The sequence below is a fragment of the Schistocerca nitens genome, chromosome 8 (genome assembly GCF_023898315.1).
Source record: "Schistocerca nitens isolate TAMUIC-IGC-003100 chromosome 8, iqSchNite1.1, whole genome shotgun sequence".
NCBI lineage: Eukaryota > Metazoa > Arthropoda > Insecta > Orthoptera > Acrididae > Schistocerca > Schistocerca nitens.
This window is the reverse complement of record NC_064621.1, coordinates 435,498,294-435,523,430: the sequence shown is the minus strand read 5'-3', so window position 1 is coordinate 435,523,430 and position 25,137 is coordinate 435,498,294. Positions and strand designations below refer to the sequence as shown.

General features: G+C 39.5%; 1 protein-coding gene across 4 annotated transcripts in view; it reads left to right on the top strand.

Moving 5' to 3' along the window:
- LOC126199377 (la-related protein 1B) overlaps positions 1-25,137 on the top strand; it is a 139,847-nt gene that overhangs the window by 95,837 nt on the left and 18,873 nt on the right. For all 4 annotated transcript variants that reach the window (XM_049936291.1, XM_049936292.1, XM_049936290.1 and 1 more), the window contains 9 exons: positions 1,121-1,307; positions 2,710-3,208; positions 3,603-3,742; positions 3,977-4,143; positions 5,471-5,687; positions 5,958-6,137; positions 13,696-13,916; positions 24,347-24,498; positions 24,638-24,782. In XM_049936291.1, coding sequence (XP_049792248.1) covers positions 1,121-1,307; positions 2,710-3,208; positions 3,603-3,742; positions 3,977-4,143; positions 5,471-5,687; positions 5,958-6,137; positions 13,696-13,916; positions 24,347-24,498; positions 24,638-24,782 — 1,908 coding nt within the window. The remainder of the gene's footprint in view (positions 1-1,120; positions 1,308-2,709; positions 3,209-3,602; positions 3,743-3,976; positions 4,144-5,470; positions 5,688-5,957; positions 6,138-13,695; positions 13,917-24,346; positions 24,499-24,637; positions 24,783-25,137) is intronic.

The following is a 25,137-nucleotide window of genomic DNA, read 5'->3' as shown; positions in this document are numbered from 1 at the left end:
GATGACATTGTAATTCTGTCAGAGACGGTAGAGGACTTGGAAGAGCAGCTGAATGGAATGGACAGTGTCTTGAAAGGAGGATGTAAGATGAACATCAACAAAAGCAAAACTAGGATAATGGAATGTAGTCGAATTAAATCGGGTGATGCAGAGGGTATTAGATTAGGAAATGAGACTCTTAAAGTAGTAAATGAGTTTTGCTATGTGGGGAACAAAATAACTGATGATGGTTCAAGTAGAGAGGATATAAAATGTAGACTGGCAATGGCAAGGAAAGAGTTTCTGAAGAACAGAAATTTGTTAACATCAAGTATAGATTTAAATGTCAGGAAGTCGTTTCTGAAGGTATTTGTATGGAAGTGAAACATGGACGATAAATAGTTTGGACAAGAAGAGAATAGAAGCTTTCGAAATGTGGTGCTACAGAAGAATGCTAAAGATTAGATGGGTAGATGACATAACTAATGAGGAGGTATTGAATAGAATTAGGGAGAAGAGAAATTTTGTGGCACACCTTGACTAGAAGAAGGGATCAGTTTGTGTAGGACATGTTCTGGTGCATCAAGGGATCACAAATTTAGAATCGGAGGGCAGTGTGGAGGGTAAAAATTCTAGAGGGAGACCAAGAGATGAATACACTAAGCAGATTCAGAAGGATGTAGGTTGCAGTAGGTACTGGGAGATGAAGAAGCTTGCACAGGATAGAGCAGCATGGAGAGCTGCATCAAACCAGTCTCAGGACTGAAGACCACAACAACAACAACAACAACAACAACAGTGGAATCTGCTTACAGAGGTGTGCACAGCCTGAAGTGCTAAATGGAGAAACAATTTTCTCGGACTTTGTTCCGCAACTGATCCTAAATCCGTTCAGTTAGTCTTTAGTAAAGGGGGCAGAGTGTCAATGGGTGACCAGTGCTGACATCCCCGGTATATCGGTTTGTGAACAACAATGCACATTGTGCTCATGTTGTATGTGAAACATCCTCTAATTAAGGGTATTATCATCTCTTCGGGAAATACATTAAACTTGTTTTAGTAGGAGGTAGTGGAGTGCAAAATTCACCTCTACTTGTAGTAAACAAAAGTAATTGAATCTGAAATTTCCTTGCATTTGCAGTGAATACTACTTCAGTGAGGAAAATCTGTTAAGAGATTTTTTTCTTCGGCGGAAGATGGATTCAGATGGTTATCTTCCAATAAACTTAATTGCTTCATTCCATCGTGTTCAGGCATTGAGTACGGATTTGAAAGTTGTCATGGATGCAATAAGGGATTCAGAAGTTTTGGAGATAACTGATTTTAAGGTTAGTTTTTGTTTTGTTTTGATTATTAAATTTTGCATGATAGAAAGTTTACAGTTATTATTAAGTATGCTTGTGTATTGTTAAGTCTTGACCAAATTAATTTAATTTACAATGCAAAATAGCCTCAGATGTCAGCAGAGTAATCCCAAATGTGTAATTTATAATGCGAAATAAACTCAGATGTCAGCAGAATAAACTCAAATGTTGACACTAATTGGAACTCGATTAATACAAGATGTTCGGACATTAGCCTGACTGATGAAATGTAAGTTCCAGTGTTGCCAACACCAGTTGAACCAACGTATGTAAGAAGTGAAATAAAAGTGTGTTTACCTCATAGGCTACATGCTGTTAATTCTTTGGAAAACACCAAATGCAATAAATTTTAAGGGAAGTATGTAGATTACATTAAATGTTCTTGGATTTTGATACAAAATATTTTAAATGTTAACAGTGTGTGCATAAGACTGATTTTTTTGTTGCCAGGCATCGTGTCAATGATTTCACAAAGCACTCTTTTTTATTTTTTATTTATTATATACTCAACACTTTCTTAATGTTACCAAATTACTTTTACCAAGTCAAAGTCCATATCTCAATCTGATAAACCTAGATTTATAGATGTAATGAGGATGTAACTGCATGCTGTTTATTTTGTTTTCAATGTGACAATAGTGGAAGCACTAGTATGGTTATTCATTAATTTTGTCAAATAAATGTGCCTTGACAGTTGACTGATGTCCAAAAGGCAACCATGAGTGCGTTCACAAAAGTGACTACGTAGTACATGCAGACCATCTAATGAGAGCTTAAGCAAGCATGCTTATACCAGGAAGAAGGGACAAGCAGAGACTTATAGCAACCAACATGGAATTTATGCTTGAATCATCCTATATCTCTGTGTACTGTTTCAAAAATAAAATTAACTCATAAATGTTTCTTTGAATCATTATTTGTAACAACTTTTGTTCCTATCTCATACCACTTACTAAGAAATTGTTTTTGTCATTATGTAAGGGTAAATATTTGTAATGGCAAGTGAATTTACTTTACCTCGTCATATCTGTGTTACCTTTTACTTCAGTAATGGTACTTTTTGCTCAGAATTAGATCTGTGGATATTGTTTTGATGTCTTTTCTCCTATTCTCCTCAGTACTGTTGTGATCCATCACTTCGTACAAAAACAAATACATCACTTTTTCAAAAAGGGACCACTAAAATCTTGCACTTCCATGTGACGATATCCTTCATCACCACCCCCTCCTCAATGTAATACTGCAGAATAAGATACCCCAACAGTAGAAGTGTTAATAGTAAACTGTCATTCTTTTTATGTTAATAATATACTTACAGAAGTGTGATTGAGAATAATGATTCATGATGATCTGCCTTCTTGCACAGGTACGGACAAAAGAGAATCCAACTAAGTGGCCTATTCAAGATCCTACAGGTAGACAAGCAATGGCAATTGCTAGTATGAATGGTACAATGATGATGCCACATCAGTTACCGAGTAGCATTCACCACTTCCCACCAGCAAGTTTCTCAGTACCTTGCATGCCTCCAGCAGTTGCTATGCGTGGTTATAAGAGCTATGCTGCTAGCAGGGTTGCTAATGCAGGGACGGCAATAACTTCACCGGGAGTGAATATGACAGCTACACCACCTGTCCAAAATCCTGCCCATTTAGTGGATACCTTGAATCCAGATGTTCCAGAGTTTGTTCCAGAGAATGTACGGCTTCAGGTAGAAAGTAGGGGACAAGCTGATGGCCAAGAAGCAGATTCAGACCTGGAAGGAGAAAAATCTGACACAGAAGCAGCAGTAAAATCAGAAGATGACAATAGTAGCTCTAACAAACAGTCTGAAGACATTCCCAGTGAACGAATGTGTGCAGAAGGTAAGCAAATTGTCAGACAATGATTTGCTATCTTCAGAAAAATTTGTTTTAGAGAATTCGGAAGTTTGTGCAAATTCATTTTTATATCAACCTAATCAGTAACACTCATAAAAATTAAAAAGATTTATATTTAATTATTCCAGTTGGTGTACTGCATATAGCTTTTGCAGTGCAAAACAGAATAAACTTTTGGCTACAAAATATGCAGCAAGTCTGCTTGAGGGAAAAGTCAGAAACATTTAGATCCTACATAATCAATGATGGTGTAAAGACATTTGAAGTCTTAAGGACCTATATGTGGACAGATAACAAACTGAGATTTCATTGCATATTGCTAGGCTGTATTATGTTGGATGTTTTGGGACAAGTGTAAAATGTGTATGTCATTTCCCAGGCAAATCCAGCACAAGTTCTCCTACAGATCAGATGTTGGAGAAAGGAAGTGTTGCACTTGCTGCAGAGCAGGCCAAGGTGGATAAAAATAAGACACCTATACCGCTAGGGGAAGCATCTCCTGATGATATTTGGCGGCAGGTAATTAGTGTGGTTTTAATCATTATGACTGTGATTTAAATAGAAATTAGTTTTTCTGTGCTAAACATTTCAAGCATGATGGGATCTGGTCAGTGGTGAAAAAATACTAAGGTCGGCTACTTCAATTTAACTACCCCAGGAATAAAAAAAAAGTCTGGAAAAAGTAGGTGATTTTGTTAAGTAAGTGGTTTGGTTCATGCAGACGTTCAAACACCATGTTTCAATTTCATTCAGGTTAAAAGGAAGGTGAAACCACCCACAAAAGACAAAGCTGAGGAGAAAAAAAATGATGAAAAGAGAGAGAAAGATCAGTTTAAAGATCGTGAAGATCTCAATTTTCAATTTGATGAAGAACTGGACAATCCAGTTCCATCGGGAAGGCATAACACATTCACTGATTGGTAAGCTTTCCCATTTTTCTGTCTTTGTAAACACGTCTTTTCAAGTAATAATATCCACTATTGGTTTTTCTGATTTCGTCACATCCGTTTTCCTACATTTTACATGGCAATCACATACTAGATGTAACAGCCAGCTGTAAAATTTCGATGTTACTTACTTGAGGCTGGTAACCTGCAGGGAATAAGAAATATTTGGTGCCTATTCATGTACTGTATTTTAATTTCTAACAGGATTAATGTTTAATGCATTACAACAAATTTGAAGTTTCAAGATCATATACCAGGAGAGGACTGCCTGTCTGAAGGTTCAGTTTGTGAAATTGTTTCTTGTGGGGGGAGGGGGGGGGGGAAATCCACACAGCACATTAGTTTTGTGTTTGTGCTGCTCTGTTTGATTCACTCTTTAGTCCAGTTCATACATACCACACTTTTTCTGTGAAATTCTCAAAATTGAGAACGAATGAAATGACATTTCCTCCCTTACGAGTCTTGTCAAAAAAAGAATAAATCTTAGTTTGGAACTGTGGCTTCAATTGTATTCACTCTTCCTTGTGTATTAGAAAACTGATGTTGTATCCAGTGAGTTTCAATTTCTTAAATTAACTTTCCAAACTGCAGCAGAGGATAAACAGAAGTTACTTTTCAATTCCCTCTTTCCACTTGACGAGGGATCAAGCTTTGGTTTATTGTAAGAGCTTTGTTAACTTCGCAATCGGGAGAAATGTTGGTCAGTATCAGAGGATAGTGGTCAATTTCCTTGTCTCTACATATTATTATTTATTTAATGTTTGTTAACTTCTGTGAAATTTGGGAACAGTCGTAGTGAAAACCGTCCCATGAACTGCTTGTATTAACTTGACACTCAAAGTCCATACTCGCTGTGGCCTAATACTGCTTACTTGTGGGCCATTTATTAAGTATAATGGCTAGGTGGTATTTCCAACTGTAAAGTATTAATGTGTTGGAGGGAATACAAGGATTGAGCTTTATGCCCGCTTGAAACGGGTTGGCTGAGTATATTAACAACTCGGAGGAATGTTTGAGCATGAATCTCATGTCAAATAATAGGGTTCTTGTATAGAAGTATGGTTTACAAACCAATCTGTAGGTTGATGTCAGTCTTGCATCTGTGAATCCTGTTGAAGCAGACAGCTGCGTACAGAGTTGCAACATGAATGAAATGTATGGGAAGTAAAGAGGCTAATAAACTTGCCTTGGAGCTGCCGATCTTATTTTATCTAGTTCACATAACTTCTATATTAACAGCTATAGCAATAATAATGAGGTGCTAAGAGATGTCTATTGTTAATTTTGAAAATTTATGTAGGTCTGAAGATGAATCTGACTACGAGTTAAGTGACCGAGAAATAAACAAGATCTTAATAGTAACTCAGACATCACAACCATCAAGATACCCAAAGCACGAAGGTTATGACCGCACAGGAGACTGGACCACAAGAGTCAAAATAACTCAGGATCTAGCACAAGCAATCAATGATGGTCTTCATTATTACGAAGAAGATCTCTGGAGAGAACATGAGTGGGTAAGTTACTACTTTTCAAAGTAGTTATGTTATGTCTTTCTTCAATATCATAAATACTTAAGAATTACTGCCTCTTCTCTGATCATGTTCCCAAATCACTTTCAGTATTCATTAAATCAGTATCTTTCATGCAAATACCTACTTTCCTAATAGCATACTGTAACCATCTGACAAGTGATAATACTTTCTCTCTTCCCACATTGCAGTTGCAAATGTGTTAATGTAAAGCATTTTAATTTTGTAGTTACTAAAGGATGGCTGCACTTTCAGGTGCAGCAGACAGGTAGCTACAAGACAGTAAATGTGATTACTCGAGAAGATTTTGAGAAAATGGCTCCACGTCTTCCAAAGAAATTGAATCCAGAAGTTCCTCCTCCTCCACCTCCTTCACTGTCAACAGAATCACATGATTTTGGAAAAGAGGAGGAAATACCTCATGCATCAGAAGAGGTATGCTGCTGGCTTGTTTTTATACACTCTTTTGACTGGTGGAATTGTTTGACATCATACCAGTACCGCTACATTGCTGATGGTGAATAATATTTCAATAAATTAGTAAAATCACACTGCAGGCTTTTTAAATGAAATACACACTCTAAAAATTGTTACACCCATTTTTCTTCAGTGGTAATCAGACATGGAATTCAGTAGCATTTCCACATACAATGTAAACTTGCATATGCATCATCCCACCATTGCTTTTGATGCCAGTGTGTTTTCCACACATGCTGGAATTTGTATAGGCATAGTTTTCAAGGTGGTGTCAAATGAAGTAATTGGTATGGGTGGTTAATGTAATGGCACAGATTTCAGCTCAATGGCATACAGAAACCTGAGACCCCCTACCAAATATTGTGTAAGAAAATAGATTAGAAATCTTTAGTGGGCATTAAACGCATTAGTAAGACTTATCACCAGTGGACAAAGTGACCATTGAAAATCACTTAAGAATGAGTAAAATTAATTTTGAATTCCCTTTGAGCTGTGTTTCTTCCACTAGACAGAGATCAGATACACAGGTATATGTAATGGCATATTGTGCTACAAATAACACTGAGGCACCTGATAAACTGGTCATACTAAGATTGTTGATGCTTGTTGCATTTGTAAAACATTTCTGAGTGTTTATGTGGAATGATGGGTGCTTAGTAATAAGCTGAAAGCACATTGGAAAGTAAGGCTCTTATCTCAGTAGTTCTGCTTTGTTTTAATTCCTAGCCAGAATTCTGAGTGGTTACTGATACTGTAAGTATAAAATACCTATTCCAATATATGCATTTATAACCAGATCAGAATATCTGTAAAATTTTGACATTTATGTAGTAATTTGAACCTCAGCAACTCTATACTCTTAAGTTACAATACTTTCTGAATATTTTGCGTTACTGTAAACGGTATTGCTACCTTTGTACTATCCAACGGTCAGAGGGAATTGTTGAAGGCTAGAATGAAATTCTTATCGTAAAGTGTATGAAAATTTTAGCACCTCACAAAGTATTTATCTACATAGACAAAAAATGAGCCATGTTTTTGTCTATGACACTATTCATGTGCACAGTTTACTCTTTCGAGACCTGTGCTGTCAAATTCAGAATTAGAGCAGATCCACCTAGAGACACGTGGTGAAGCTTTGGGACATGTGCACAAGGCCAAGAAATTAATGGCATTTAACTTTTCTATCATGCCAGCTAGTATGACAGCAAGCCATTAGCATGTTTCCCAAATCCTCTGTGAAAATTGCTGAATAAATGCAAAACAAAATTAAGAAAGGGATTAAAATTAGAAGAGTCTGAATGACTGGACAGCACTTACCTTTGAAAGACAAAAATTCTCATACTGCCGATAGAAACACTTAAAAGTAGAAAATAGGATTACTGTCTTCCAGAATTCAACATTCTCTCTTCAGAGAGAAGAAAGAAATAGGTTGGGGAAATTTGGAAAGGTCTCAATAAACACTTCAGTTGAGAAGGACGCATCTGTCGTGAAGACAAGGGGAGGCAGGAGTGAAGAGAGGATGTCGGAGTAGGCTGTCAAAAATAGTACCACATAAAAACTGTCAGCTTCAGTTTAAAATAATAGAAAGGACAATTAGAATTAAAGATGGATTAAAAAAGGAAGAAATTTGAAAGTCCGTGCAATGTCCATGTTGTAGGGGTAGGCAGTTGACAAAGTGGGTAGACTGATATCAGGCAGCAGTATCGACTTGATGCACAGAGTAAATGATGCTTTAGACAGATCAAGTTTGAAGACTCAAGAGCAAAACCAATCATAGTCTGGTTCCTTGGCCGTGATACTGCAATAAGGGAATGAAATGGAAAGGTTATTACATTATTGTTATTCCTGAATGTCAGAAGACTGATAGTAATGCTGGAGTAAAAAAATTCCCCATTCATCTGGGTGGACAGTACATCATGTAGTGTCAGAAAGAGAAATGACGATTTTAATTTTAGGATTGGGAGATGGAATCTAAGAACATTTCAAAGAATGGGAAAACTGGAAGGTCTGAAGTGAGATAGACAGGTAGTGGTGAAATACTGTCAGGTAATTACACAGTGTTTTATTCCAATGAAAAAGTTTTGAATGTAGAATAGCTATAGTGATGGGACATGAAGCAGTGCAGAGTTTGACTAAAGTAGTGTGTCATAGTGATTGTTCAGTAGTTGTGAAAATAATTGCAGAAGCAGTGGACATTCTGATAGTTAAAATGTACGTGCCGACATGGCAGAGCAGCAGTTAACACCATAATCATGGGTGTGGTCAGACAAGGTAGTGAAACAAACATCACGGGACAAAATGGATTAGGGAAGGGAAACAACAGAGAAGTGCTGCTACTGGAATTTGGTCAGTGAAACAATTCGGTCTCAGTGAAACAATTCGGTCTCAGTGAAACAATTCGGTCTCAGTGAAACAATTCGGTCTCAGTGAAACAATTCGGTCTCAGTGAAACAATTCGGTCTCAGTGAAACAATTCGGTCTCAGTGAAACAATTCGGTGATGATGAACACTTTGTTCAGAAAATGGAGAGTAAATTGTACACATGGAAGAGTCCAGGAGATGTTAATAGTTACCTGATAGACTACATACTCATCAGACAGAAGTTTGTGGGCAGTGTGGAAGATGCAGACTGACAATGTTGATGCGGATCACAACCTTTTCGTTGCAGACAACAGTACAAGGTTGAAGAGGATCTGACAGCATGGGAGAAGAAAGTAGAGACGAGATCTGTAGAAGCCCAGAGAGAAACAATAAAGTGGTAAGAGAACCCTTGGAGCAGCAATTAAGTGAAGTGAAAGGTGAGAATGCAAGTGCAGTTTTGAAGTGTTAAGCTGGTTTTGTTGAATACTTTGAAGAGGGAAGGTGAGACTGAAGCCAAGAGAGCGAGGTAATCCTGGGTCACTAATTAAAGCTGGAGAAGATGGAGGAAATGAGGAAGTGTAACAGTACATTGAATAAATGTATGACAAAATAGAGGAACTCCAAACAAGAAGGTGCAGCCTTAGGTACCAGTAAATGAAGGAGTTTGGAGGGATTGCAAATAAAGGAGTGAGGACCTTCAGAATAGGAGACTCTAGAGAACAAATGGTCACTGAACAAGGTCTGCAAGACATTGAAATGAACATGGAAGAGATGATTCATAAAGATGAAAAAGGGCCAAGCATTCTTAGAGTGGAATTAGAGAAGGCTATGAACGACCTGAAGAGGAAGAAACCTACAGGAGATGAAATGCGTTTGGATTTGCTGGAAGGTACTGGAAACAGAGATTTGAAAGTGCTGATGCAACTCATCAGCAAAATCTATGAAACTAGAGATTGGCCTAAGGACTTTTTGGACTTCAGAATGGTTGCTCTTGAAAATAAAGAATCGGCCAAGAAATGTAGGGATTACAGGACAACCAGTCCGATCTCATACTTGGTGAACACCATTGCAAGAATACTCAATAGATAGGTAGAACAAAAAATTGACTTAGTAGTAGGAGAGGACCAGTTTGGTTTTAGGGAAGGAAAAGTAACCAGATATGCCATCGGCTTGGTGAGGATTTTGTTTTAGGGAGTTTTGGCTGTTAACGAAGAAGTTAGCAGAAGGCCTTCGACAGAATCAGCTGGACGAAATTGATGAGTATCCATAAGGAGAGAGGAATCAACTGGAGAAGCCACAGACTAATTCTCAACTTAAGCCATAGACTAATTCTCAACTTGTACCTGTTGCAAAGAGTAAAGCTGCAACTGAACTATGGAGAAAGAGTGTGGAAATAGGAAGTAGTCTCTCTTCAACTTGTATGGAGAATAGCTAGCGAGAGAAATTTTGAAAGGATGCGGGAACTCCAGAACAGGACAACAGTTTGTTAACACAATCAATTGTGCAGATGACATGCTAGTGCTGGCAAAAAATCAAAGACAACTGCAACATGTGATGAACCAGTTGGTGGAAACTGGAACGAAATGTGGGATGGAAATCGACACCCAGAAATCAAGAGCGACGCTGATATCAGAATGGGAGAAACCTTTGAGGATGACTGTTGACAAGCAAGAAATGGGGAATTTGGTGCAGGTAATGTACTTGGGAAGCTTGCTGATAGTGATGCCCACTGCACAAATGAAATTCAAGCAAGAATTATCAAGGCCAAAGCCGCATTTAACAAGAAAATTCTACTGACCAACAAGTTGAGCTTGAAACTGAGGAAGGAACTGGTGAAGTGCTACAATTGGAGCATTGCGCTGTATGGAGTGGAGACGTGGACTATTAGAAAAATGAAGAAAAATACCTGGAAAGTTTTGAAATGTGATGCTGGAGAAGAATGGAATAAAGTAAGTGGGCAGCTTGGGTGACAAACAATGATGTACTGAGAAGAGTAGGAGAGAAGAAAACTCTTCTGAGCACAGTAATTATTCAGAGGAAGACCAACCACATACTTGGATATGAGGAAGGGAAGATCAAAGGAACTACATAATAAGGAATAATAATAATAATAATTCAACATCTGGATGACATGAAAGATGCAAGAACATATATTAGACTGAAGGAAAAAGGCAGAAGGAAGGGAACATTGGCGTCAGAAATTTTCTGTGTGAATACACGCACCTTTCGCTAGGGAGAAACTGAAGTCCAAAGGGATGATAGAATATAGTGCAGATCACTTCGCCTCACCACGGTTCATGTGAACTAGTACTAGGTCAGGAACTCCAAATATCCTATGTGTTGTAGCAGATTTTTGAGGTCCCTTGAGTCATTCTGGAAAAGGAGGGGGAGGGGGCCTTCAGCAACTGGGTACTTAGTGTCCCCAAGCAGACAAATCATTGTGTTCAGCCAGTTGTGTTGCAATAATCATTCCTGTATAAGCCATGTAATGAATGTATTACTTGATAAACCACATGAGTGATTTCTCATGTTGCATTCCCGTTGATGTGTTTACCACTGGAGAAAGTGGGTGAGTGTATGGGGAAGGTTTCATAGTGGGAATGATTGCAGAGTTAGGTAGATAACTTGGGGGAGGCAAAGAAAATGGTTTGGAAATGTCGTGGTTTGCCAAGGATTATCTGCAGGTTACAGGGCATTGGGTGGTGTGGAGAGGGTACATCGGAAAATGATCTTGTTTCGGGGAGTGTCTTAGTGCTGAGGGAATAATCAATTCAGGTATTAAAGGCCTTAATTATACTGGACAGAAAACCCATATTTCTTACCTTTTTGAATAGTGTTCTGCATTTGCTGACAAAAACTGATTTGCAGACAAGTTTTCCTAGGGGAGGAGAAGCAATGTGCAGAACCTTTTGTATGCTATCAAAGCATAAAGGGAGAGCTGTGTGTCGAGTACCTTTGTTCTTTTCACCCACATTCACAACCCTGACCCTTCTCAGTCACCAGAGGGGCTGAGAACATAGTTAGAATCAGATCACTGGTCTTTCTATTGCTCTTTAGGGATCCCAGTCAACACCAGATGTGCCGTAGCATTTGCCTCTGCACCACTGCAGCCCAGGACAACGGCCTGATGCCCTGTGACTGGACAACACACCTAACTGTCAGGGGACAATAGCAAGTGTCCTCTGCATTTGCACTTGCCAAGTACAGTCCCTGTTCCTTTTCAGTTGTGTATAATATATATAAATACTAAACAAAATACTAGCCTAAGCAGTTTGAAATAAAACTGAGAGCTAGTGCAATCTCTCTAAAGTTTGTTCACACTGAGATTTGCACGTAGACTTGTGCCCTGCACATTTAGTCGATGAGGTGTGGCACAGTTTTTAAGTTTCTGCAGTATGTGCCTGCGACATGGATGCTAGAATTCCAAGAAATATTCCGTTCTGGCACAGGTGCCTGTTATTTGTCACCCTCACCCCCACCCCCTTCTCGACATGTGCCACAGGCAGACTCATAGTGCTACATCTGCTTGATCAGCTGTTCACAGTGATCAGCTGTGTAAATTTAGTAGCAATTTGTGAAGATGGACTGGACAAAAAATAATACCGTTAGACTAATTGGAGTACTTCATGAAAGTCGTTCTTTATGGGATCATACATACACCGATTATAAAAACTGCATCGCCGTGCATTTCTGCAATTTGCATCTTTATTCAGAATTTCAGGTAAAGAATTGAACAACAAAATTCACTGCCTGAGGTCTCAATTTATCCATGAATGTAACAAACATTTCTCCTTGAAGACATCAAGATTGGGCAGACAAGAGCTGTACATATGGAAGTGGTTCCCTACATTTCGCTGGTCTTGGTGAAGAATGTAAACAAACCAACACTTTTGGTATTATTTCACTAATCTTGTATTTATCCTATGCATGTACATTGAGTACGAATCTTCAGTAGCCAAAAAGCATAATGTAATGACAAGTTGTTCATCGGGGGTTATAGCTTCTCAAAAATTTGTATGCTTTAATGTGTAGTACTGAGCTGTCATATCTCATAATACTTCAAAGTTGATCATAGACATACAAACAAAATTTTTGAAACCCTTAATCCCTTGAACTTTTTAAGTCACTTATCACTGAACAGTAAGCTCTGTGAATGCACCATTTACTGAGAAAGTTATGCACCCGCCACCTACTTTCCTTTCTCCTATTATTCTCTCTTAAATTCGCATTGCTAGTGCAAGAAATAAAAGTTCTGTGTCGGACACTGTGTTCCGTGAAACGTCCCTGGACAAAATCACAGTGTACATATGCCGAGATACTTTTATCCGCTACTTGTGTCGGGTACGAATTTCTGCGACAAATGCAGTAGTGTGAATGTAGCTTAACAGAGAAAACTAATGGTTGGTGCAGCAAGCAGCTAAAAGTTACAATACTAGAATTACAAACTGCAGTGGAAACTAAAGTTTCCCAGAACATCATCTTTAAGAAAAGAACATTTCAGTTGTTGGAAAGACATCAGTGATGGCTACTTTCGAAAATTACCAGTGATGGCTGAAGCAGGCAATTTCATGTTGAAATTTTTGTGATATTGTTGGACGGTAAATTATTTTCACTTCATCTTTAAACCTGGCTAATACTTGGTCTATGTGGTTGCTTTGCACTCTGTGTCTTTTATTTTGTCGAGCAGAAATGAGAGTTCAGTTAATATTGTATGTTACATTTCTTACCTGAATTTAAATGCTTGATGACATAAAAAATATTGCAAATGTTAGTGCTTACAAATGTGTCCTCTGAAAAGATAGGCATGTGACTGCCACATATAGCTATATTGTTGCCGTATTTATGAGAACACAATGATGAAAGTGAATGTTATGCAGCTTTTGTTTGGTAGTGAGTGCAACCCCCCCCCCCTACACACACACACACACACACACACACACACACACACACACACACATTCTCTCTCTCTCTCTCTCTCTCTCTCTCTCTCTCTCTCTCTCTCTCTCTCTCTCGAACATGGTATGAACTTTACAGGAAAATTTGTAGCAGTTTGAAGTTCAATGTTTGAACTACCTCAATAAACAAAATGTCTTTTAATTAATATGTTAGTAATACCTACAATTACTTTGATTTATCAACAACTTCTTCCCAGGTTGCAGAGACAAGGCCAGCTCCTACTGGAAGGCCTTCCAAAGATCTTACTCATCGTAGACGGGCAGCGCGCTTCTTCCCTGTGGTGAAAGATGAGCACCTAGTTGATCCACTAACACCAAGGAAGAGGAAAACAAGACATGGTAGTAACCCTCCAGTTGAGCACCATGTGGGATGGATCATGGATGTGAGAGAGCATCGTCCCCGTACTACATCCATTGGGTAAGTTTTATGCATATTATTTTAGTTACTTGTCAGGACTATAGTTTTCTTAATAATCCTGAGGTAAGGGCGAGTGTCAAAACGAGTATGGAGAGGGGGGGATTAGTGAACAAAGGGTTGTCGTTGCGAGATTGTATGTTGCAGCCCCTAAATCATCCAAAAATATATGAAAAATATACAGCCGGCCGCAGTGGTCTCGCGGTTAAGGCGCTCAGTCCGGAACCGCATGACTGCTACTGTCGCAGGTTCGAATCCTGCCTTGGTCATGGATGTGTGTGATGTCCTTAGGTTAGTTAGGTTTAAGTAGTTCTAAGTTCTAGGGGACTGATGACCACAGATGTTAAGTCCCATAGTGCTCAGAGCCATTTGAACCATTTTTTTTTTTTTTTTTGAAAAATATACCTATTCAAAAAAGCATATAAAAATTCACTTGATTCCTTCCTGAGAGGAAGTCTCTGCTCCTTCCAAATTAACAGTGCAAGTGTAGACCATATGTGGCTTGAATTCAGAGAAATAGAATTGACAGCAATTGGGAGATCCGTACCATATAAATTAACAAAAGAGGGAGGCGATCCCCCTTGATGCACAAAACAGGTCAGAACACTGTCGCAGGAACAATGAAAAAAGCACGCCAAAATTTAAACAAACACAGCATCTCCAAGATTTGTGGTATTTTACCAAAGCTCAGAATTTAGTGTGGACTTCAGTGTGAAATGATTATAATAGTTTGTGTGGAAATCCAAAGAGATTCTGGTCATAGGGAAGGTATGCTAGCGGCAAGACCCGGTCAGTGTCTTCTATGTGTGATAGCAATGGAAATACTGTTGATGACAGTGCTACCAAAGCAGGGTTACTAAACACAGCCTTCCAAAATTCCTTCACAAAAAAAAAAAAAAAAAAAAAATATGCAGTAAATATTCTAAATTTGAATCAAGAACAGTGCCAACATGAGTGACTTAGAAATTGATGTCCTCAGAGTAGTGAAGCAACTTAAATCACTTAATAAAAGTAAGTCTTATGATCCAGACTGTTTACCAGTTAGGTTCCATTCAGAGTACACTGATTGAATAGCTCCATATTTGGCAATGTCCTACAACCACTAGCTTGATGAAAGATCCATACCCAAAGACTGGAAAGTTGCACATTTTACACCAATATTCAAGAAAGGTAGTAGGAGTAATTCACAAAATTACAGGCCCATATTGTTAACATCAATATGCAGCAGGATTTTGGAACATACATTGTGTTTTAACAGTATGAATTAGCTTGAAGAGAATGGTCTATTAATACACAGTCAACACAGATTTAGAAAACATGGTTCTTGTGAAACACAGCTCTTTACTCTCACGAAGTGATGAGAGCTATTGATGCAGGATTTCAAATTGATTCCATATTTCTACATTTCCAGAAGGTTTTTGACACTGTGCCACACGTGGCTTGTAGTGAAATTGCGTGCTGATGGAATATCGTCTGTTATGTGACTGAATTCATGATTTTCTGACGGAGAGGTCACAGTTCGTAGTAATTGATGAAAAGTCATAGAGTAAAACAGGAGTGATGTCTGGCATTTCTCAAGGTAGTGTTATAGGCCCTCTGCTTAGGCAATCTGAACACAGCTGTCTTAGGTTGTTTGCAGGTGATGCTGTCGTTTATCATCTAATAAACTCATCAAAAGATCAAAAAAATTGCAAAATGATTTAGAAAAGATACCTGTGACCCTAAATAATGAAGTGTGTGAGGTCATCTGCACGAGTGCTAAAAGGAATCCTTTAAACTTCGGTTACAATATAAATCAGTCAAAACTAAATTCTGTAAGTTCAACTAAACACCTAGGAATTACAGTTACAAACAATGTAAATTGAAAAGAGCACATAGAAAATTTTGTGGTAATGGCAAACCAAAGACTGCATTTTATTGGCATAAAATGTAAAAAGAAAATGCAGCAGATCTACCAAAGAGTCTGCTACATTAGGTTGTACGTCCGCTTTTGGAGTACCTGCAGTGCAGTGTGGGACCTTTATGAGACAGGATTAATGGAGTATATCAAGAAAGTTCAAAGAAGAGCAGTATGTTTCATACTATCGAGAAATAGAGGACAGTGTGTCATGGACACAATATAGGATTTGGGGGTGGACATCATTAAAACAAAGGTGTTTTCCATTGTGGTGCAATCTTCTCACAAAATGTCAGTCACCAACTTTTTCCTCCAAATGTGAAAATATTTTGTTGATGCTGACCTAATTCCAAAACGTCAATCCGGAGGGGTATCCTGGCGACACATAGTGAAGTATTCTCCATCAAGCAGAAAGCTTCATTTGACCACCTTCTTACCTGCACACCGTTCTAGCATCGTCATTCTTTGGCTGTTAGTTCTGGCTTTTTGGAGCAGTAATATCTCAAGTTTAAGGTTCTGGACTAGACATGCCCAAATTGTGATATGACAAAACACAGTGCCAAGGTGTAACAAGGTTTAGGTTCCATCTTTGGTGTGCTCTGCTAAAGCATATGAAGGACACTGAGTTGATAATTTGTGACTTACCATTCTTCTGTAATAATGCTGTGATTTTCTGAGGTTGGTTGTTGCAGATGTCCTCAGTCTGAGAACAATGTACCCACCATATGATTTACTCTTGTTAGATGTTTAACTTGCACACGAATCTTGTCACTCAGGGAGGTTCAGATTAATATATTTTTCTGCATTTTAGTGAATTGTATCTACATCTGCTGAGATGCATGCACATTTATGAAAAATTGGAACTATGTGTTGGAAAGAAACTCAAAAGCATATATTTGCCTTTAATGGGGAAGTACATGCCTCGTGGCTTGGCTCGTTTTGAATTGCCACGTTTTCCTTCCGTGCCTGTTGAGCTCCTGGTTGCCTCTGCTACTGCATGTGTATCCTGTCCAGAGGTGCTGGATAGTGCAATAGTCACTGGTTAATAGAAAAAGGTTAGAAAGGAAACAAATGACAAATTAAAATTGGTTTGGTCTGTGGATAACACACTCCGCATGTAAGGAAGTATTGCAGGTTGAGTTTTGGTTTTAACTTGTTACAAATCCCCAGAATGTGAAAATGTCCCTGCCATACCAACTCTCGTTTATGAGACACAGAGTTCAGATTTCTGTCAAGACATCAAAGTTATGGGGCTCTTTTAACTAGATTGTAGCCAGTTTTCTACCCAATCTGGTTCAAACTGATGATGTGCATATCAACAGTTCTCTCTCTCTCTCTCTCTCTCTCTCTCTCTCTCTCTCTCACACACACACACACACACACACACACACACAGTGGGCAGTATGAGGAAGAAATGGTAGTGCGAAAGCATTATGCTAACATCATTCAGAAATAGTGTAAGATATAGATAGAGAACAAATAGGGACAAATGATACAGTTAAAGAATAGAAGGGGAGGGGGGGGGGGATAGAAAGGGACAGTTATACATTATGTTGTGAAGGGGAAGGGCTTAATGAGAAAATCTGTAAATGATGAGGTAAGATACAATTCTCAAATACGATATAGAATATGGGTACTTCTTGTCCAATATATACTTTTCTGTCCTATCACCCCCTGATAGTATATATGGTGAAAGTAGTTTGGAGGAAATGATTCAGTTGCCTTATGTGGTAAAGCAACCTCTCAGGTATATTAAAGCATTCTATAAAGCAGACCCATTCACCACTCTACTTGTGTGAACTGGTTCACACTCCTGCCACAGCAGTGAGCAACAGGTCAAGGGGAGGGAGGGAGGAATCGGAACAAGGCTGCTCCATTGCAAGAAACTGCTGTCAGTCAGTCTGTTCTAAGGCTGCTAATTTTAGATATTTGGAGATGTCACTTCACAGCGGCTTATTAATGCCTTTGGTGGCAAATTTATTTCCTAAGACAGTCGCATTGATGAAAAACAACAATGAAATCAAACTCTCGTTTCTTTTAATTGATGATGCAAAGAATGTGGGGCACGTAAGTATGAAATAAGATATTTTTTATGATTGAAGTAGTCTTATACGAGGGTTGTTTTTTAAGTAAGGGCCGTTCGCGCGTTTAGTCGTCCCGTAGTTCACGCGGACGCCGCAACAAGCCACCGCGCCACTTGCCGGCATCCTTCCCGTTCACACTGATGCAAGTTGCAGCTTTGTAGCTGACGTGTACGCATCGCTGTGCTACTTTATAATGTTTACGATTTTTGAATTGCCCGCCGCGTGTGAGATATGGTCAGTGACACGTTTTTTGACTGCGAGAAGCCTATCAGCTGAAGAAATTCATCGTCAATTAACTGAAGTTTATGACTTGAATGCAATGAGTGAAGGTAAAGTGCGTTAGAGAGTTTAAAAATGGCCGTCAAAACGTCCATGACGAAGAACGCTCAGGTCGGCCCACTGTGATCACTGATGATTTGGTGGCTGCAGTCGAAACAAAGATTCGTGAGGACAGAAGATTCACAATTTCCACTCTTTCTTTGGAATTTCCACAAGTTTCAAGATCGGTTTTGTACAAAATTGTGTCTGAAAACCTAAACTTTAAGAAACTGTGTTCTCGGTGGGTACTCAGACTCCTCACAGAGGACCACAAAGGGAAGAGATCTGCCACTTCATTGGACTTTTTGATTCGTTACGAGGAAGAAGGGGATGACATGTTGAGTCAAATTGTCACTGGAGATGAAACATCGGTATCCCATATCACTCCCGAAAGCAAGCGACAATCAATGGAATGGCGACACACAACCTAACCCGTCAAGGTCAAAGCCAAACAGACGCTGTCAAAGCGCAAGATTATGGCAACTGCGTTCTGGGACCGGCGCGGTGTTTTGCTAGTGGACTTTATGCCACGAGGAACGACAATCAACTCAGACGCCTACTGTGCAACTCTAAAGAAGCTCCGCAGAGCAATTCAAAACAAAAGACGCGGCATGCTGACAAAAGGAGTTTTGCTCCTGCACGATAACGCTAGGCCTCACACCTCTCAAAAGACTCGGGATTTGATTGATTCTTTTGGCTGGGATGTTTTGGACCATGCACCATACAGCCCCGACCTTGCTCCTAGCGATTTTCACCTTTTCCGGTACCTGAAACACCATCTTGGCAGGCAGCGCTTCAATGACGATGATGAAGTGAAAGCGGCCGTGAACTCTTGGCTGTCGGAGCAGGCGGCCGAATTCTTTGAAGAGGGGATTAAAAACTTAGTTGTACGGTTTGACAAGTGCTTAAATAAACAAGGCAACTATGTAGAAAAATAGGTAAAAGTGTGTAGAATCAGAAAATAAATGTTTTTTTACAAAAGTATTTGTATCTTTTTTTTTTTTAAATAAAAACGGCCCTTACTTAAAAAACAACCCTCGTAGTAAATGTCGTTTTCAGACTAGCAACATGTATTTTGGGACATTTTTGTTCACATGTTAAACATAAAAACCCTAGATTTAAATGAATTCTATTTATTCTGGTTTTTCCCTAAAGCATCAATGTCTGGTACTACTTTCTGAGCACTACTAATTCAAAGCTGAATTTCTAGGTTGAACTCTATAATGAAGCTTTCGGGGGTAGATTTTCTTCTCTTCATCATGCAAAGAAGTTGCTTGCACAAGTTTTTCAGTCCAAGCATCAACAGAATTGTATCTGCAAACTTGTAAAGTCATGGAAATTTACGTTGAATACTTTTTATAAAAGACAAAGATATTTATTTCTCTCTGTTTTAAGCACTGTGTAATAAGTATATATAATTGCGTCTAACATGCGGTCATTCCTCTGAGGACAGTGCACTTTTTGCACTTCACTTGTGTTACATAATGACATCCAAGCGCTCTCTTTGAAAGTGACAAATGAGAGCGAATGCTTATACTGACATAGATGTCTCTTGACGATGCCTGCTGTAAAGCAAGCTAAGCAAATGAGTACTCCAAGATTGGTTAGTTTTTCTCATGTGTAAGTTTATCTTGAAGGCAAACATCATTGGTATTGTCTTCAGAACACTACAAAGCTGATACTGCCAAATTAGTGTTAGTTGTGCATCTGTTTAGACTAACGAGAGATTTTGCTGACACATACATAATAAAACTGTAAGAATATTTTGATATTTGCAGTATATACATACTAAAACAGATACAAACTTCTGTCTCAGGATAAATTAAAAATAGTGATTTCATTACATATCTCTTATAAGCCTTTGTGTAGTTACTAGAGTAAGAGATGTATAGTGATGCACATGCTAGAGCTCACTTCTGTTATATGCATAAGTGAGTGTAGAACATGTGCAATATAAAAGATGAATGTTAACTAGTGCAGTGAAGAGCTTTGTCTTCCTTGCAGCAGGAATGTTCACACAGTAGTATTTTGTGTGTTTTATTTTGAAATTTCATGAGCAATACATACAGTATTTGTGTGGTCTCACATTTGTGTTTATAAGGAAGAAATTTAAAGAAATTTGTGAAAAGCAACTGAAAGAGCTTTGTGTGACATAGTTCTAAATAGCTTTATTATCTGTTTTCCAGTAAAGAGATTTAATTTTGTACTCAGTGGTTGGCAGTATGGTTAAAAAAAATGCAAGTGGCTGTTGTTGTTTACTGTAGCACAACTGCCCAATTGTTATCCACAGTTGTTTTATAAGAATTACATTGTCTGCTTGGAGTCTGTTATGAAATATAAAGATCCTACTATATTTTATCAGAATAACAAATTCACACAGCTATCCCTGAATGTTTCTTTACTGGATACTTTCAAATGTTGAGTTTTTGTTGTGCAGTGTTGAACTCACGTTGCAGGATAGTAATATACTTACCACTTTTGCTGTTAGCTTCAGGCAAAATGTTACATAAATTAAACATATCAAAAGGCAAGCAACCAACCATAACAATAAAGATAACGGGTGTATGCAGATGTTTGCAACTGAAATTGGTTACCTAAGCAAAACAAAAAGGCTGGGACATGAGAATGGAGAGGAGATGACAAGACAGGACAGAGAGGTGGAAACTGTTAGGTGGAGGATGTGGGGACAGTATGTTACTTAGGTTGGGCTGGCATAATTTGGGAGCGGAAGAGAGTGTGTTTTAGAGATTACTCCCATTTGTGCTGTTCAGAAAAGCTAGTGGTGGAGGGGAGGATCCAGATGACTAAGGCAGTGAAGCAGTGATTGAAATCAGGTACGTTACGCTCAGCTGCATGTTGTGCCAAGGGTGCTCTTGGCCTTGGCATGGCGGTAGCCATTCATCCTGGTGGACAGCCAATATAAGAAGCTGTGCAATGGTTGCAGCAGAGTTGGTAAATGACATGGCTGCTTTAACAGGTGGCCTGGCCCCTGATGGGGTGGGATAAATCTGCAACACGACTGGAATGGGAACTGCTGGGCGGGTGGATTGGGCATGTCTTGCACCTGGATCTTTCACTGGTATATGATCCTTGTGGCAAGGGGTTGGAATTGGGAATGGCATAGGGATGGACAAGGATGTTTGTGGACAGTGGGTGGGCGAAGGAGTACCACTTAGGAGGGGTGGGAAGGATCTCCAGTAAGAGGTCCCTCATTTCAGGGCACGATGATATGTAATCAAAACCCTGACAAAGAATGTGGTTCAGTTGTTCCAGTCTGGGGTGGTACTAGGTAACAAAGAGGGTACTCCTTTGTGGCCATTTCTTGCGAATGGTAGGAGGGTTGGGGGTGTGAGGGGAATGACACAGGAGATCTGTTTGCAGATGAGGTCTGGGTTTAGTGCCTGTCTGTGATGGCCTTGGTGAGACCCTCGGCATACTGAACAAGGGAGTTCTTCTCACTGTAGATACATCCCCAGGTGGCTAGGCTGTGTGGGAGGAATTTTTTGGTGTGAAAGGGATGACGGCTGTTGAAATGCAGGTAATGTTGTTGGTTGGTGGGTTTAATGTGGCTGGAGGTGCAGATGGAGCCATCACAGAGCAGATGGTGAACGTCTAGGAAGGTGACACACTGGGGTGAGGAGGACCACCAGGTGAAGCTGATGGGAGGGAAAGTGTTGAGGTTGTTAAGGAATAAAGATAGTGTGTCTTGGCCCTGAGTCCAGATCGTGAAGATATCATCAATGAAGTTAAACGACTAGGGGTTTGGCATTTTGGGAGGCTGGGAAGGTCTCCTCTAGATGGCCCATAAACAGGCTCACATAGGAGAGTGCCATGTGGGTCCCTATGCTGTGGCACAGATTTGCTTGTATACTTTCACTTCAAAGGAGAAGTGGTTGTGGGTTAGGATAAAGTTGTAAGGTTTATGAGGAATGAGGTAGTGAGTTTGGAGTGAAGGACGTTGGGGAAGTAATGTTCGTTGTTGTTGTTGTTGTTGTTGTTGTTGTTGTTGTTGTACAGAGTGGTAGTGTCAACAGTGACAAGTAGGGATCCATGAGGTAAAGGGATGGGAATGGTGGTGAGTCACTGAAGGAAGTGATTGGTATCTTGAATGTGAAGGAAGTGGTTGGTATCTTGAATGTGGGTGGCTAGATTAAAGGCAATTGGTTGGAGGTATTGGTCAGTGAGGGCCGAAATTCTTTCATTGGGGCCGCATGCGGCGTGTCTCCTTTCAGTGGGGCCGCATGCGGCGTGTCTACTTTCAGTGGGTCCGCAGTGGGGTGTCTACTTTCAGTGGGACCTCAATGTGTTTAGAATTCTTGGGTTTGTGGATTTTGGGGATCATGTAGAAGGTGGGTGTGTGGGGTGTCATAGCGGTGAGGAGAGAAATGAACTGTGCAGATAGGAGTTAGCCTTAGAACGCATTCTCTGCTCTCATAATTATCCCTGCCTCAACCTATGGTAACATATTTGTCCTTACACCCTTTACCAAATGGTTTCCACCCCCTGTCCTATCACTTCCTCCCCATTCTCGTGTCCCAGCCTATTTGTTTGCCACCCTCTGCCAATGCACCCTCAAATCTTTCCCTGGACCTCTTCTTGTTGCTCCTTTTTTTTCCCCCACTTCTGTGCCACACAACCTTCTGATGCTGTGCGTGTTGACATTCTAGTCCCTCCACACTCCACCAGACAGCATTCGTCTGCCCCCGCCCCGCGCCACCCCCTCCCATACAATGCTGTCATCCCACATGATAGTTGCATTCTGGCCTGTACTGGCAGAGTTGACAGTCAGGCATGCGTCAGTTGCGATTCCTTGTGTGTATGAATGGTGTGTGTTTCTCTTTTGTTGATGAAGGCTGCAGCCATAAGCTTTGTGTAAGTGCCTTTTAATTGTGCCTGCGTCCAACTTAACATGTCTTCTTTATGGTAAGTAGCAATCTCTTTCCTACATTGTTGATTCCAGGATTTGTGGGAATTGAAAATTTGTAAGGCTCTCACCCCTCATTTAATGTTTGTGTGACAACCATCTTAAGACTACTATAGTACCATCTTTTTACAGTTGTGCTGCTGAATTCAAAGACATGTAGTAAGTGCGACAGATAGCTGTGGTGGGTTCTTAAAATCACTAAAGTAGGTTCTGTATGTTTGTTGGTGGTTTCCAGAGTTATTAAGAATAAAATCCAATGTCAAATCTCTGGGATGATTTATACACCACAGGAATATTATTTTGACTTGAAATGATGGGGCTATGTTTGGGTGGTTTTTTGTGGAACGACAGTAGGCTATGGTTTATTAACAACTGGTTCCCAGCTGAGGAACACTTTGAAGAAGATTATCCATGATAGCAGAAAACTTTTCAGTTAACTTTCTTTTGCTATTAAAAACAAGGGGAAGGTTTCTCAATTTGTATCAAAACAGAGTGTGGCCAGCTTTTTGACATTTTTGTGGATAAGCAAACTAGAGCGCTCTTATTGTGGAATCAGCTTGTATGGCTGTATTTGTAGGAAAACAAATCCTCTACACTGTCACTTCAAGTAGCCGTGTGAAGGGGAAGAATCAGAACTAAGAATTTAAAGAGAGGTACACACATTGAGCATTAAAATATAATCAGGAATTAAGTTTCAGTGTTATGAAAAAGATAGATTGCTACTCACCATGAGTCACAGATAGGCATAACAGAAACACTGTTGAACAAGTAACCTTTTGGCCAGAATGTTTTCCTCTGAGGGACACACACACACACACACACACACACACACACACACACACACACACACTACAAGCAACCATACATCATGATTGGAGAAACATCACGTGCGGTTGCAGGCACTGGTCTCGTGTGTGTGCGTGTGTGTTTCATCTACTTCAGTAGAAGGCATTTTGGCTGAAAGCATACTTGTTTAGTGGTCTCTTTGTTGTGCCTGTCTGTGACTCAACATATCCACTATATGGTGAGGAGCAATCTATCCTTTTCATAATATTGTCTTCATTCCATCCTGGATTTCCCATTAGAAAAATTAGGTGTAATAGCTTTGGTGTATTGTTTGTGTAAATTATTTTCTTGGAGTGGTGTGTTGCATTTCTGGTATTTTGTGATTTGCAAATAAAAATGGTCATTATGAAATTCTGTTTTATAGAAGCAGTACAGGAACAAGCCCAAGTGAAGGTTTTCTTTCTGGTGGTACTCCTACTTCTTTGCCAGCCTTCCAACATCCTTCACACTCGCTCCTCAAGGAAAATAATTTCACCCAAGAAGTTTATCACAAGTACCACTCAAGGTGCTTGAAAGGTAAGTAATTCATTACCTTCTTTCCACAGTGTGATATGTTTGGCCCAAAATTTATATTTCTTACGGTACTAGTAATTGTGTGTGTGAAATTGTATCATTCAACAGTGAGCATACTAATCAGTTGTTTTTTTATGGTAAGAGAGGAACAGGTTAGGAATTGGACAGTCACAAGAAATGAACACATTATTCCGGTTTTGGTCATTTTTCTTGCGGGAAAACTTCAACCGCAACATGTACAAGGAGTTCCGTTCATTGGCTGTTGAGGATGCTCATGAAGGCTACAGGTAAGTGCACGTTATAATGTTAGACAAATAATAGTGATATATGAAATGTTTGTGTTTGGGTTTTACAATTGGTATTAACAAGTTCACAGTAAGTGTGAAGTTTATTATTCAAAATACACAGTAGTCCATAAAATGATAACGCTGTTAATGCCATTGCCATGCAAGTGTAATAGATATATAGAAAACTCTTCTGGAATTAAAAGGAATCCGAATAGCTAAGAATCAAAATTCTCAATTTCATTGTTTAGTCAGTTATGTATTATACATTCTGTTATGTTAGCCAGATGTGGAGTCGTTTTTCCCTGCTGTAGGTTTTCAGTGTAATTTGCTCCAGACTCTTCTTGTCCCGCCCGAC